Consider the following 15,321-nt stretch of genomic DNA (forward strand, 5'->3'; position numbering starts at 1 on the left):
TTGTCATGTGTAAAAAAACATAGACCGAAAGCCAGATAGGATCTTTTTGTTTTCTCTATAGATCAGATTATTTTAAGGTTACACTTTTATCATCATCATCATCTTCGGATTACAAGAAACATTCGTTGGAAGTAGATGGCTAATATAAACACAGAAAAACAGAGAAAAGGTTGGGAGGGGAGGAAAGAAAATGAGAGAGGAGAGAAAGGGAGTCGGGAGAGAAAGTGTGAGAGAGGGCAAGATAAAGCGAGAAGGGGCAGAGAAAGTGAGAGAAGTGGAAAGTGCGAGAAAAAGAGAGGGGAAGTGAGAGAAAGATAGGAGAGAAGTAGAGAGCAAGACCGTCCCGGCATGCAGACCTGACCAGACGGTGTTTAGTTAGCTACGTCAGCTAGTTTTTACTCAGCAGGCTCTTCAGACTCCTCTCCACTGCCTCGTCCAGCTCTTCCTCCAGCTCCTCCTTTTTTGACATGGCTAGTTTGGACTGGTAGTCGCGCACTATCTGGTCTATGTAAGGGGCACTTTGTGTTCCATGGAGCATGAGGTTCCACTCCTTCAGGGCCCCTCTCTGTGGCTTGTCTCCCTGGAAGCCCACCTCCAGGACCCATGTCCCGCGCGGGTCCTCTCCCCAGGTGTGTGTGGTCATAAAGGGCCACTTGTCAAAGCCCACCTTGGCATCGTCGTCCCGGGGCCGGCAGCTCAGCAGGATGGACTTGGTGCCCATGGGGGAGGTCATGTTGATGTTGAGGTCGCCACGGCGACTACCATTGACTGTGACCACAGCCTGAACGTGCTCCAGGTAGCGGACAAAGTTGTCCTTCCCCTGGCAGGAGTCAGTGGAGATGGTCAGGATCAGCTTGTCACCCGATTGGATCATACTGATGGGAGAGATGGGGGGGGGATTAGGAAGGTGAGGGCAAAAGAAGAGTCAAGTGAGACAAAGGAAAAAAGGTGATAAAGGGAGGATAATGAAAAGGGACAACAGGGGGAGAGAGATGGACAGAGGGATGGAGAAGACTTGAACGGGAGACAGAAGATGAAAGGTGGGAAAGGAAGGGTCAGAGAACGACAGAAATACGGGGAGATGGAGAAAGGAAAACATGACAGAAAGATATAGAGAGGAAGATAGAGTTAACAAAAAAGGAAACGGGAATACAAAAATGTATTAAGGAAGAGAGAGATTCGAGAGAGGAAGATCAAATCAAATGTATTTATATAGCCCTTCGTACATCAGCTAATATCTCGAAGTGCTGTACAGAAACCCAGCCTAAAACCCCAAACAGCAAGCAATGCAGGTGTAGAAGAAGAAACAGAAGGACAGAGAGAGAGAGAGAGAGAAATAATAACATAATCAGTATTCTGGTCAGCTCCTTGAGACCACAGGTGTCCCTGTATCTAATTAAATCTGAGATTCAGCCTGCTGGTGCAGAGTATTTACCATAGCCCAGTCTGTCTAGACCTCAGCACTCACAGCTCCTTCTATTACCTGACCTACTTAGCATGGACCCAGCAGACCCTGAAAGAGCACTAGTGCTGCCTCAAATCCTGCTCCCCCACAGAAACACAACAATGATAGAAACCATGCTTGGTTTGCCATTAAATTATTCTAGGAAACCGAAGTGTGTGCTTTTTGGTTAGGCTTAGACTAGAATATGTTACCTTCCTGCTACCCCTATCTTACCGGGCATTCATTATTGGAGATTGAGATTCACTTGATAAATCAAAATAAAGCATTTCTTTATCATAAAATATGCAATTGTATTAACTTTTTCCTGCAAAATCAATATATTTTTCTGTTGTAAAAACCTTTTCCGACAGTGTGCCCTGATGAATATGATGATCAAGGTGTTAATTTCAAGCATGTATCTCCTTTGAAACAGTTTATTGATCTGTGGTGGCATAATTTCTCACATTTGTATTTTATTTTCTCTGGAGTGATGAATCACGCTTTACTCGTCCGATGGACGAATCTGGGTTTGGCAGATGCCAGGAGAATTCTACCTGCCCCAAAGCATAGTGCCAACTTTAAAGTTTATTGAAGAAGGGAAATCTTATTAACGCTACAGCATGCAATGACATTCTAGACAATTCTGTGCTTCCAACTTTGTGGCAACAGTTTGGGGAAGGTACTTTCCCATTTCAGTATGATAATTGCCCAGTGCACAAAGCGAGGTCCATACAAAAATGGTTTGGCGAGAACTGTGTGGAAGAACTTGCCTGGCCTGCACAGAGCCCTGACCTCAACCCCATCGAACACCTTTGGGATGAATTGGAAAGCTGACTGCGAGCCAGGCCTAATTGCCCATCATCAGTGCCCGACCTCACTAATGATCTTGTGGCTGAATGGAAGCAAGTCCCCGCAGCAATGTTCCAACATCTAGCGGAAAGCCTTCCCAGAAGAGTGGAGGCTGTTATAGCAGCATAGAGGGGACCAACTCCATATTAATGCCCATAATTTTGGAATGAGATGAAAGACGAGCAGGTGTCCACATACTTTTGGTCATTTAGAGTTTTGAGCCCCCTAGGGCTTGTGCGGTGGAGAAGATCTTCATGGGCTATACTCAGCCTTGTCTCAGGGTAGTAAGTTGGTCTGTTGATATCCCTCTAGTGGTGTGGGGGCTGTGCTTTGGCAAAGTGGATGTGATTATATGCTGCCTGGTTGGCCCTGTCCACGGGTATCGTCAGATGGGGCCACAGTGTCCCCCGACCCCCCCCCTGTCTCAGCCTCCAGTATCTATGCTGCAATAGTCTCTCTCTCTCTCTCTGTCTCTGTCTCTGTCTCTGTCTCTGTCTCTGTGTGTGCTGTGAAAAGCCAACTGACATCATTTACACCTGAGGTACTGACATGGTTCACCCTCTACAACCACTGTGATTATTATTTGACCTTGCTGGTCATCTATGAACGTTTGGACATCTTGAAGAACAATCTGGCCTTAATGGCCATGTCCTCTTATAATCTCCACCCGGCATAGTGAGAAGAGGACTGGCCACCCCTCAGAGCCGGGTTCTTCTCTAGGATTCTTTGTAGGTTGATTTGATGTAGTGTATCAAATTCCCAATTTATGCAACAAAACCAACTTCATAAGAGGTTTTAAAAATAGGCTCTGTTTGACTCAAAATTCCATGATGGACAGTAAGGTATTGTTAGCAGAAGAGATACTTAATTCACCAATACATGTCTTGGTAGTTCAAAAAATATTGCTATCAGGTTGTGAATCACAGCTGGCCTGGTACATTTTTTTGCTGCCTCCACCCATTTGGGATGTTTTTTTTTATTTTTATTTTATTTTTTTAAAAATTTTATCCCATTTTCTCCCCAATTTTCGTGGTATCCAATCGCTAGTAATTACTACCTTGTCTCATCGCTACAACTCCCGTACGGGCTCGGGAGAGACGAAGGTCGAAAGCCATGCATCCTCCGAAGCACAACATTTGGGATGTTTTTGGGCAAAAACGCACGAATGTAACTAACTCTGGGAATGTCAATACAATCAAACTAGCAAGGGCAATGATCACAAGTCAGTCATATGCTAGCGTATCTATTTATGTAGCTATTTATTTACTGTAGCAAGCTAAAAACATATAGCTTAACATTAGCTAGTTAGTTAGAGAGCTGCTGGAAGGATATCATGTCATTGGAGGAGTGGGTGAGCCACCGACTTTTTCCCCTCATATCGTTTTTCGGTGGCTACAGATAGAGATGCAGGTGTCATTTGGTTAGCTGGTGAGAAATTTGAATCACTTTGCTAGCTAGCTATGCTGAACTTGAACGACTTTTATCTAGATCAGCATATCTCTTGCATTCGTAAATTCACTCTGGCTATCTACTCCGATTTCAGAGCACTTATGAATGCGCAACACCCGCTGAATATGACCGGTGCCAGTAAACTTCGGCAAAAAAGTAATTCAATGGTTGCCATCAGCACAGTTAGTCACTAATGCTCTGGATAATGTAAACAAGCTAACCAGCTCTACTAGGTGTTCTCTCATTTGTGTCTGGAAGCAGCTAGCCAACTTTAGTCAGTCAGCTTGGTTGCTTAACTGCCATTGTGAGGAATGTGCAGATCAACCCTACTCCTCGGCCTGAGCGTCCTGTATCAATAGCGCAGTGTATGCTCTGAACCCTCGGAGACCGAAAAGCTCAGAATTTATGAACAGACAATCTGACAATGCTCTGAATTTACAAACGACCCAGAGCGCACTCTGACACACTGGAGGCAATTTATGAACATACCCCTAGTTGTCAATCATTTTTATTTGGCATTGGCTAAATGAGCGGGAAGGCAGGCAAGTTCCCATTCAGTTGTCAAAACATGGGTTGGGACACGCTTGCATTGGCAGGCAAGCTGCAGAAGGATGTGTACTAATGATCTAAAGTCGTACTGTTGCTACAGCCTGGAAACACACAGTCGAGTTCAAAGTGAATGATGTCAGGCCCATGTGGCAAATAACTTATTTGCATAAAGGCCTACTGTAGCTCTGATTGACTATCTGCGTAGACTCCGGTCCTGGACCAGACAGACTTTTTTATTATGTTTTATGGGTCGAACTGCAGAGGAACAACACAGTCAGGCAATGGAGCAGACATACAGTTGAAGTCCGAAGTTTACATACGCTTAGGTTGGAAACATCAAAATGCGTTTTTCAACCAATCCACACATTTCTTGATAACAAACTATAGTTTTGGCAAGTCGGTTAGGACATCTACTTTGTACATGCCACAAGTAATTTTTCCAACAATTGTTTACAGACAGATTATTTCACTTATAATTCACTGTATCACAATTCCAGTGGGTCAGACGTTTACATACACTAAGTTGACTGTGCCTTTAAACAGCTTGGAAAATTCCAGAAAATGATGTCATGGCTTTAGAAGCTTCTGATAGGCTAATTGACATAATTTGAGTCAAATTGAGGTGTACCTGTGGATGTAATTCAAGGCCTACCTTCAAACTCAGTTTGAGTTTTGCTTGACATCATGGGAAAATCAAAAGAAATCAGCCAAGACCTCAGAAAATAATTGTAGACATCCACAAGTCTGGTTCATTCTTGGGAGCAATTTCCAAACGCCTGAAGGTACCACGTTCATCTGTACAAACGATAGTACGCAAGTATAAACACCATGGGACCACGCAGCCATCATACCGCTCAGGAAGGAGACGCGTTCTGTCTCCTAGAGATGAATGTATTTTGGTGCGAAAGTGCAAATGTATCCCAGAACAACAGCAAAAGACCTTGTGAAGATGCTGGAGGAAACAGGTACAAAAGTATCTATATCCACAGTAAAACGAGTCCTATATTGACATAACCTGAAAGGCTGTTCAGCAAGGAAGAAGCCACTGCTCCAAAACCACCATAAAAAAGCCAGACTACGGTTTGCAACTGCACATGGGGACAAAGATCATACTTTTTGGAGAAATGTCCTCTAGTCTGATGAAACAAAAATAGAACTGTTTGGCCATAATGACCATCATTATGTTTGGAGGAAAAAGGCGGAGGCTTGCAAGCCGAAGAACACCATTCCACCCATGAAGCACGGGGGTGGCAGCATCATGTTGTGGGGGTGCATTGCTGCCGGAGTGACTGGTGCGCTTCACAAAATAGATGGCATCATGAGGGAGGAAATTTATGTGGATATATTGAAGCAATATTTCAAGACATCAGTCAGGAAGTTCAAGCTAGGTCGCAAATGGGTCTTCCAAATGGACAATGACCCCAAGCATACTTCCAAAGTTGTGGCAAAATGGCTTAAGGACAACAAAGTCAAGGTATTGGAGTGGCCATCCCAAAGCCCTGACCTCAATCCTATAGAAAATTTGTGGGCAGAACTGAAAAAGCGTGTGTGAGCAAGGAGGCCTACAAACCTGACTCAGTTACACCAGCTTTGTCAGGAGGAATGGGCCAAAATTCAACCAACTTATTGTGGGAAGCTTGTGGAAGGCTACACTAAATGTTTGACCCAAGTTAAACAATTTAAAAGCAATGCCACCAAATACTATTTTAGTGTATGTAAACTTCTGAGCCACTGGGAATGTGATGAAAGAAATAAAAGCAGAAAAAATTATTCACTCTACTATTATTCTGATATTTCACATTCTTAAAATAAAGTTGTGATCCTAACTGACTTAAGACAGCAAATTTTTACCAGGATTAAATGTCAGGAATTGTGAAAAACTGAGTTTAAATGTATTTGGTGTAGGTTTATTTAATCTTCTGACTTCAACTGTAGCTAAATACAAACAAACCTACGGTCGTGGCCAAAAGTTTTGAGAATGACACAAATATAAATTTCCACAAAGTCTACTGCCTCATTTTGTATGATGGCAATTTGCATATACTCCAGAATGTTATGAAGAGTGATCAGATGAACTGCAATTAATTGCAAAGTCCCTCTTTGCCATGCAAATGAACGGAATCCCCCCAAAACATTTCCACTGCATTTCAGCCCTGCCACAAAAGGACCAGCTGACATCATGTCAGTGATTCTCTCGTTAACACAGGTGTGAGTGTTGACGAGAACAAGGCTGGAGATCACCCTGTCATGCTGATTGAGTTCGAATAACAGACTGGAAGCTTCAAAAGGAGGGTGGTGCTTGGAATCATTGTTCTTCCTCTGTCAACCATGGTTTCCTGCAAGGAAACACGTGCCGTCATCATTGCTTTGCACAAAAAGGGCTTCACAGGCAAGGATATTGCTGCCAGTAAGATTGCACCTTAATCAACCATTTATTGGATCATCAAGAACTTCAAGGAGAGCGGTTCAATTGTTGTGAAGAAGGCTTCAGGGCGCCCAAGAAAGTCCAGCAAGCGCCAGGACCATCTCCTAAAGTTGATTCAGTTGCGGGATCGGGGCACCACCAGTACAGAGCTGGCTCAGGAATGGCAGCAGGCAGGTGTGAGTGCTTCTGCACGCATAGTGAGGCAAAGACTTTTGGAGGATGGCCTGGTGTCAAGAAGGGCAGCAAACTTCTCTCCAGGGAAAAGATCAGGGACAGACTGATATTCTGCAAAAGGTATAGGGATTGGACTGCTGAGGACTGGTGTAAAGTCATTTTCTCTGATGAATCCCCTTTCCGATTGTTTGGGGCATCTGAAAAAGAGCTTGTCCGGAGAAGACAAGGTGAGCGCTACTATCAGTCCTGTGTCATGCAAACAGTAAAGCATCCTGAGACCATTCATGTGTGGGGTTGCTTCTCAACCAAGGGAGTGGGCTCACTCACAATTTTGCCTAAGAACACAGCCATGAATAAAGAATGGTACCAACACATCCTCCGAGAGCAACTTCTCCCAACCATCCAGGAACAGTTTGGTGACGAACAATGCCTTTTCCAGCATGATGGAGCACCTTGCCATAAGGCAAAAGTGATAACTAAGTGGCTCGGGGAACAAAACATAGATATTTTAGGTCCATGGCCAGGAAACTCCCCAGACCTTAATCCCATTGAGAACTTGTGGCAAATCCTCAAGAGGCGGGTGGACAAACAAAACCCCACAAATTCTGACAAACTCCAAGCATTGATTATGCAAGAATGGGCTGCCATCAGTCAGGATGTGGCCCAGAAGTTAATTGACAACATGCCAGGGCGGATTGCAGAGGTCTTGAAAAAGAAGGGTCAACACTGCAATTATTGACTCTGCATCAACTTAATGTAATTGTCAATAAAAGCCTTTGACACATATGAAATGCTTGTAATTATACTTCAGTATTCCATAGTAACATCTGAGAAAAATATCTAAAGACACTGAGGCAGCAGACTTTGTGAATATTTATATTTGTGTCATTCTCAAAACTTTTGGCCACGACTGTACATCTTAGTACTAATTCTATTTTCCGCCAGGTCGGTAATGTATTGTCTGTACAGTGCCCGGTCACTTACTGGACATCCTGCAATGATCCAGCCACGCAGTGAAAACGCTCGGGGACAGTCTTCCACTCCTTGGCCATCTTGACCATGCCGCCAGCGTCCAGCACACCGTAACCAAACAGGTGGTTGAACTCCAGGCCCACGCCGTTCCTCCGCCACTGGTGCACCTCGTCATGTAGCTGGTTTCTCTTGGAGGTCAGCACGGACAAGTGCTGTATGTCCCTCCATGTCAGGTTAGGACTGCAGAAGAGGGGGTGAAGGGGTGAGGGGGAGAGACAAGACAGAGTTAGATTTGTATTTATTTGATTTAACCTTTATTTAACTAGGCAAGTCAGTTAAGAATAAATTCTTATTTACAATGACGGCCAAACCCTAACCCGGACGACACTGGGCCAATTGTGCGCTGTCCTATGGGACTTCCAATCATGGCCGGTTGTGATACAGCCTGGAATCGAACCAAGGTCTGTAGTGATACCTCTAGCACTGAAATGCAGTGCCTTAGACCACTGCACCACTCGGGAGCGTACTTGGGAGATGTGTGTATCAGGTGTACACAGGTGACAGATCAGGCATTTAAAGGCCGAGCGCAATCAAAAACAAGATTTTCCGGTGTTTCATATACAAATGAAGTCAGGAGTTTACATACACTTAGGTTGGAGTCATGATAACTCATTTTTCAACCACTCCACAAATTTCTTGTTAACAAACTATAGTTTTGGCAAGTCGGTTAGGTTCTGTCTCCTAGAGATCAATGAACTTTGGTGCAAAAAGTGCAAATCAATCCCAGAACAACAGCAAAGGACCTTGAGAAGATGTTGGAGTAAACAGGTACAAATGATCTATATCCACAGAAAAACGGGTAATATATCGACATAACCTGAAAGGCCGCTCAGCAAAACCGCCTTAAAAAAGCCAGACTACGGTTTGCAACTGCACAAAGATCGTACTTTTTGGAGAAATGTCCTCTGGTCTGATGAAACAAAAATAGAACTGTTTGGCCATAAGGACCATTGTTATGTTTGGGGGAAAAAGGGGGATGCTTGCAAGCTGAACCACACCATCCCAACCGTGAAGCACGGGGGTGGCAGTATCATGCTGTGGGGGTGCTTTGCTGCAGGAGGGACTGGTGCTCTTTACAAAATAAATGGCATCATGAGGGAGGAAAATGTTGTGGATATATTGAAGCAACATCTCAAGATATCAGTCAGGAAGTTCAAGCTTGGTCGCAAATGGGTCTTCCAAATGGACAATGACCCCAAGCATACTTCCAAAGTTGTGGCAAAATGGATTAAGGACAAGAAAGTCAAGTAATTGGAGTGGCCATCACAAAGCCCTGACCTCAAGCCTATAAAAATTTGTGGACAGAACTGAAAAAGCGTGTGTGAGCAAGGAGACCTACAAACCTGACTCAGTTATACCAGCTCTGTCAGGAGGAATGGGCCAAAATTCACCCAACTTATTGTGGGAAGCTTGTGGAAGGCTACCCGAAATGTTTGACCCAAGTTAAACAATTTAAAGGCAATGCTATCAAATACTAATTGAGTGTATGTAAACATCTGACCCACTGGGAATGTGATGAAAGAAATAAAAGCTAAAATAAATCATTCTCTCTGCTATTATTCTGACATTTCACATTCCTAAAATAGAGTTGTGATCCTAACTGTCCTAAAACAGGGAATTTTTACTGGGATTTAATGTCAGGAATTGTGAAAAACTGAGTTTAAATGTATTTGGCTAAGGTGTATGTAAACTTCCGACTTCAACTGTATATTACCATACTATGAGATTGGAATAATACTGTGAAATTGTGAAAATGATGATCATGTAATTTTAGTGTAAGAGCTGTTTGAAAAGACTGCCTGAATTTTCACCATGTTTTGTGTGGGATGGAGTTTTAGCCTGCCTGGTGTCATCAGTTAGATATATAAATAAATACTTAGCTAGATATCCAATTGTGTCGTTATCTGTGATATGATTCCTAAAAATAATAAGCCTGCTGGCTGTTGATTGCAAGAATGAATGATGCCTAAGTCTAACCCTTATGATGATAATGACTGCCTTGCCTGGTTCACCAACTACTTTGCAGACAGAGTTCAGTGTGTCAAATCGGAGGGCATGTTGTCCGGTCCTCTTGCAGTCTCTGTGGGGGTACCACAGGGTTCAATTCTCGGGCTGACTCTTTTCTCTGTATATATCAATGATGTTGCTCTTGCTGCGGGCGATTCCCTGATCCACCTCTACGCAGACGACACCATTCTGTATACTTCTGGCCCTTCCTTGGACACTGTGCTATCTAACCTCCAAACGAGCTTCAATGCCATACAACACTCCTTCCGTGGCCTCCAACTGCTCTTAAACGCTAGTAAAACCAAATGCATGCTTTTCAACCGTTCGCTGCCTGCACCCGCACACCCGACTAGCATCACCACCCTGGACGGTTCAAACCTAGAATATGTGGACATCTATAAGTACCTAGGTGTCTGGCTAGACTGCAAACTCTCCTTCCAGACTCATATCAAACATCTCCAATCCAAAATCAAATCTAGAGTCGGCTTTCTATTTCGCAACAAAGCCTCCTTCACTCACGCCGCCAAACTTACCCTAGTAAAACTGACTATCCTACCGATCCTCGACTTCGGCGATGTCATCTACAAAATAGCTTCCAATACTCTACTCAGCAAACTGGATGCAGTTTATCACAGTGCCATCCGTTTTGTTACTAAAGCACCTTATACGACCCACCACTGCGACCTGTATGCCCTAGTTGGCTGGCCCTCGCTACATGTTCGTCGTCAGACCCACTGGCTCCAGGTCATCTACAAGGCTATGCTAGGTAAAGTGCCGCCTTATCTCAGTTCACTGGTCACGATGGCTACACCCACCCGTAGCACGCGCTCCAGCAGGTGTATCTCACTGATCATCCCTAAAGCCAAAACCTCATTTGGACGCCTTTCCTTCCAGTTCTCTGCTGCCTGCGACTGGAACGAATTGCAAAAATCTCTGAAGTTGGAGACTTTTATCTCCCTCAACAACTTTAAACATCTGCTATCCGAGCAGCTAACCGATCGCTGCAGCTGTACATAGTCCATCGGTATATAGCCCACCCAATTTACCTACCTCACCCCCCATACTGCTTTTATTTATTTACTTTTCTGCTCTTTTGCACACCAGTATCTCTACTTGCACATGATCATCTGATGATTTATCACTCCAGTGTTAATCTGCTAAATTGTAATTATTCGATTTATTGCCTACCTCCTCATGCCTTTTGCACACATTGTATATAGATTCTCTTTTTTCTACCATGTTATTGACTTGTTTATTGTTTACTCCATGTGTAACTCTGTGTTGTTGTCTGTTCACACTGCTATGCTTTATCTTGGCCAGGTCGCAGTTGCAAATGAGAACTTGTTCTCAACTAGCCTACCTGGTTAAATAAAGGTGAAATATTTTTTTTTTAAATTAAATTAAATAAAATAGCTAGGTAGCTAGCCAATAGCTATGACTTTTGAAAGCTCGGGCTGGTAGTCAGCATGGTAACTAAATTATCCTGGTCTAGCTTACAACTGTCAATGATGTATTATTGTTATGTACTATTTAGTCTACATGTACACACACTGTATGCAATTATTTCTCTCTCCTCTCTGACACTGGTGGACTGTCAGCTCTCAGACCTTCGTGAGGACTACACTGTAGATATGTCACCTGTGCACCAGGCAGTCAATATTTTTTTATTTAACAAGGCAAGTCAGTTAAGAACAAATTCTTATTTACAATGACAGCCTAGGAACAATGGATTAACTGCCTTGTTCAGGGGCAGAACGACAGATTTGTATCTTATCAGCTCAGGGATTCAATCTAGCAATCTTTCGGTTACTGTCCCAACACTCTAACCACTAGGCTACCTGCCCGCCCCAAAAGAAGCTGTCCCTACGCTGCCAAGGGCAGACAGGGCTGGAGAGACTGGACAACATGCTGCTGAGGCTGCAGACAGGGCTGAGGGACAATCACACCCTCACAGCCTAGATTAAAAAATAGAAAGGATAATATGACGTGGTTTGTTTATGTTGCACCATAATGCAAGGGAAAGCAGTTATGCATCGTAGGGGACCGAAATTGTTTTAGGTTATGGTGCTCCAGTGAGTGTTACTCATTGTGGACATAGGCACTAGTAAAGGGAATCCTAGTCTTCACCCAATAGCTCAGATTGTCACTGGTCATTTCACCTCCCATGCACGCTTTTAATTTGTTCCCATTCTGACTCTTCTTATATTAGGCTATAGGCCTAGTGGAAGGTATAAGGCTATATGCCTTGTGTATTAGGCTATAGGCCTAGTATGTACAGAAGCGATTGAAGTTGTAAAAGTTAATTATTGTTATAATATGCCTTATTCTTATCATATTTTGTGATTCCAAAGTTTGATGTAACTTGCACATTGTTTTCAGGTTTGAGTCAATAAAGTTCTTGATTTATTCATATTTTATTATTTGTGTATGTTTTTCCTTATCATATTTAATACTAAATGCCATTTGTAATATGTTTTGGTGCAGATATGTGTTTAATAATCAAACCAGATAAGAACGTGTTGGTAAAACTTTACAAGATTCCATTTGTAAAGGGTTTATAAAGGGTTTGTAATTACGTTATTGATGGTTATTTAATAATTTGTAAATGCATTATAAACCTTTAATAAATGGGTTATAACAAACTGGTCAAAATAGTGCGATAGCCAGTCAGTGCTTTCCAAATAGTGAGCCACTATTTATTTCCAGCTATTAACCATTTATACATGCACTTACAAATGTGTATACTATTGAACCTTTATGTATCATCATGCAACATTGTTTTAAATGGTTGCACAGTTAAACAATAGTTATTTTCTCACCTTTGGGTGCGATGCATTGTTACTCTGTCCCAAGAACAGAAATAGTTCAAAAGTGGGGCAAGACACATCATGAAAACCAACCTCTTCTGTTCCTGGAACAGAGCACCCAAAAGTGAGAAAATACCTATTCTTCAACTGTGCAACTATTAAAAATAAGGTTGTATTATTATACATAAGGTTTAATCTTATAAGCATTTGTCAGGGCATTTATAAATGGATAATAACTGGAGGTAAATGTTGGATTACTATTTGGCAAACACTGACATTACTGCACTATTTTGACCAATGCGATCACCATTTATGAATGGTTTATAATGCATTTACAACATATTAAATAATCATTAATAACTTAATTTTAACCCCTTTATAAACCCTTTACAAATGGAACTTTATTGTAAAGTGTTACCAAATTTTATTGTAATGGAACATTCTTGTGAATTTGAACATACACATTTTTACAGGTGTTTTTTCTTGTCTGATTACAATTTGATTGATGTGGTGCTATTGTATGTCATTTCATTTGAAAGGGCTGTTCCTCAGTTTTCAAAATATGTCTCATTTCATACTTGGTTTGACACCCGCAAATTTTGCTCATTAATGCATGCAGAGTTCATGGTCTTTCAGACAGTTTTGGGAAATCCTGCCAGTGAAGCAGCAATGCTAATATGGGGATTTACAGTTACAGTTAGCTGGTGTTCTAATACTTAGTGTTTTCATTCCCCTGTAATTACAGGGTTGAGGAAATTCAATGAAAGGCCTCCTGGGGACACATTAACAATGCCCTGAGTTTTTACATTAAGAATTGACCGTTCTAGAGAGGATGGAAGACCGTTTTTTTTGTGTAACTGCAGGGACAGAATGAAGCACCATGTTGAGGATGAATGAAGCCTATTCCTGTTACCACAGTAAACTGAAACTCAACACAGGGAATTATAAGGTCACGATGGATTGAGTGGAAAGACGGTTACTAAACTTTTAGAAAAACGTGAAAGGATGACGTTTTCCTATGATATCATGTTGACTGGGATGGTAGATAAAAACATATTCATTAATCTATTCAATTCACCTTGACAAGCAAGCTATCAAAACTACCTATCTACAGCACAGTAGACTACATGAAAGTAGAAATTTGAGAATCCAGCAAATCATGTACTTAATCATGTACACCTCCTTGTAGATCACAAAGTAAGGGAAATTATACAAAAATCCAATAAAAGACTGAATGGATTCTGGTGCATTTAATACATTCATAAAAGTAATGAATGGAATAAAGGTCTGATCTCTTGATACACTGATGATGAAGCCTCAGATGTGTGAACATAAAGGGTCTCTGCTTTGAGACATCTGGCAGCACGTCTCTTTCTTATCTCTACTGTGGAATGACAGCTTTGTTCTGTGCTGACTCACTGACACCACACAGTTCAAGTGTGTTTGGCCAGTAAAAAGGGTCTTTGCACTCAGTAACACACACCAGCTTTTTACCGACAGCCAGAGCTGCACAAGTATGTGGACAGCCCTTCAAATTTGTGGATTCAGCTTTTTCCGCCACAACCGTTGATGACAGGTGTATAAAATTGAGCACACAGCCATGCAATCTCCATAGACAAACATTGGCAGTAGAATGGCCCATACTGAAGGGCTCAGTGATTTTCAACAAGGCACCGTCATACGATGCCACCTTTCCAACAAGTCAGTTCATCACATTTCTGCCCTGCTAAAGCTGCCCTGGTCAACTGTAAGTGCTGTTATTGTGGAGCAACAACGGCTCAGCCGCAAAGTCGTAGGCCACACAAGCTCACAGAAAGAGACCGCCGAGTGCTGAAGCAATGTAGTGCGTAAAAATCGTCTGTCCTCGTTTGCAACACTCACTACCGAGTTCCGAACTGCCTCTGGAAGCAACCTCTGCACCAGAACTGTTCGTCTGGAGCTTCATGAAATGGGTTTCATGCCCGAGCTGCCGCACACAAGCCTAAGATCACCATGCGCAATGCCAAGCGTCATCAGCAGTGGTGTAAAGCTCGCCGCCATTGGACTCTGGAGCAGTGGAAACGTATTCTCTTAAGTGATGAATCACGCTTCACCATCTGGCAGTCCGACAGACGAATCTGGATTTGGCTGATGCCAGGAGAACGCTACCTGCCCCAATGCATAGAGCAAACTAAAGTTTGGGGAAGGCCCTTTCCTGTTTCAGCATGACAATGCCCCCGTGCACAAAGCGAGGTCCATACAGAAATGGTTTGTCGAGATCGGTGTGGAAGAACTCCGAGAACCCCATCGAACACCTTTGGGATGAATTGGAACATCGACTGCAGCCAGGCCTAATCACCCAACATCACTGCCCGACCAAACTAAATGCTCTTGTTCCTGAATGGAAGCAAGTCCCCGCAGCAATGTTTCAACATCTAGTGAAATCCCTGCCAGAGGAGTGGAGGCTGTCATAGCAGCAAAGGGGTGACCAAAATGCTTAGTTTAGCGAAATGCTTATGTTACTTGCTCCAACCGTACAGTAATAAGTAACCAAAAAAAACATGCAAATCCCCCAAAAATTAAGGAATTAACCTCTCTGGGGTCGC

At 42.8% G+C, this 15,321-nt stretch overlaps 1 protein-coding gene across 1 annotated transcript in view; it reads right to left on the reverse strand.

The window, feature by feature from the left end:
- Nucleotides 1–388: 388 nt before the first annotated feature.
- LOC120045675 (neuroendocrine convertase 2-like) overlaps nucleotides 389–15,321 on the reverse strand; it is a 94,312-nt gene continuing 79,379 nt past the window's right edge. The window contains exons 11-12 of the mRNA XM_038990613.1: nucleotides 7,875–8,102; nucleotides 389–875 (exon numbers count right to left, since the gene is read on the reverse strand). Coding sequence (XP_038846541.1) covers nucleotides 389–875; nucleotides 7,875–8,102 — 715 coding nt within the window. The remainder of the gene's footprint in view (nucleotides 876–7,874; nucleotides 8,103–15,321) is intronic.

Source organism: Salvelinus namaycush, chromosome 4 (genome assembly GCF_016432855.1).
Source record: "Salvelinus namaycush isolate Seneca chromosome 4, SaNama_1.0, whole genome shotgun sequence".
Lineage (NCBI taxonomy): Eukaryota > Metazoa > Chordata > Actinopteri > Salmoniformes > Salmonidae > Salvelinus > Salvelinus namaycush.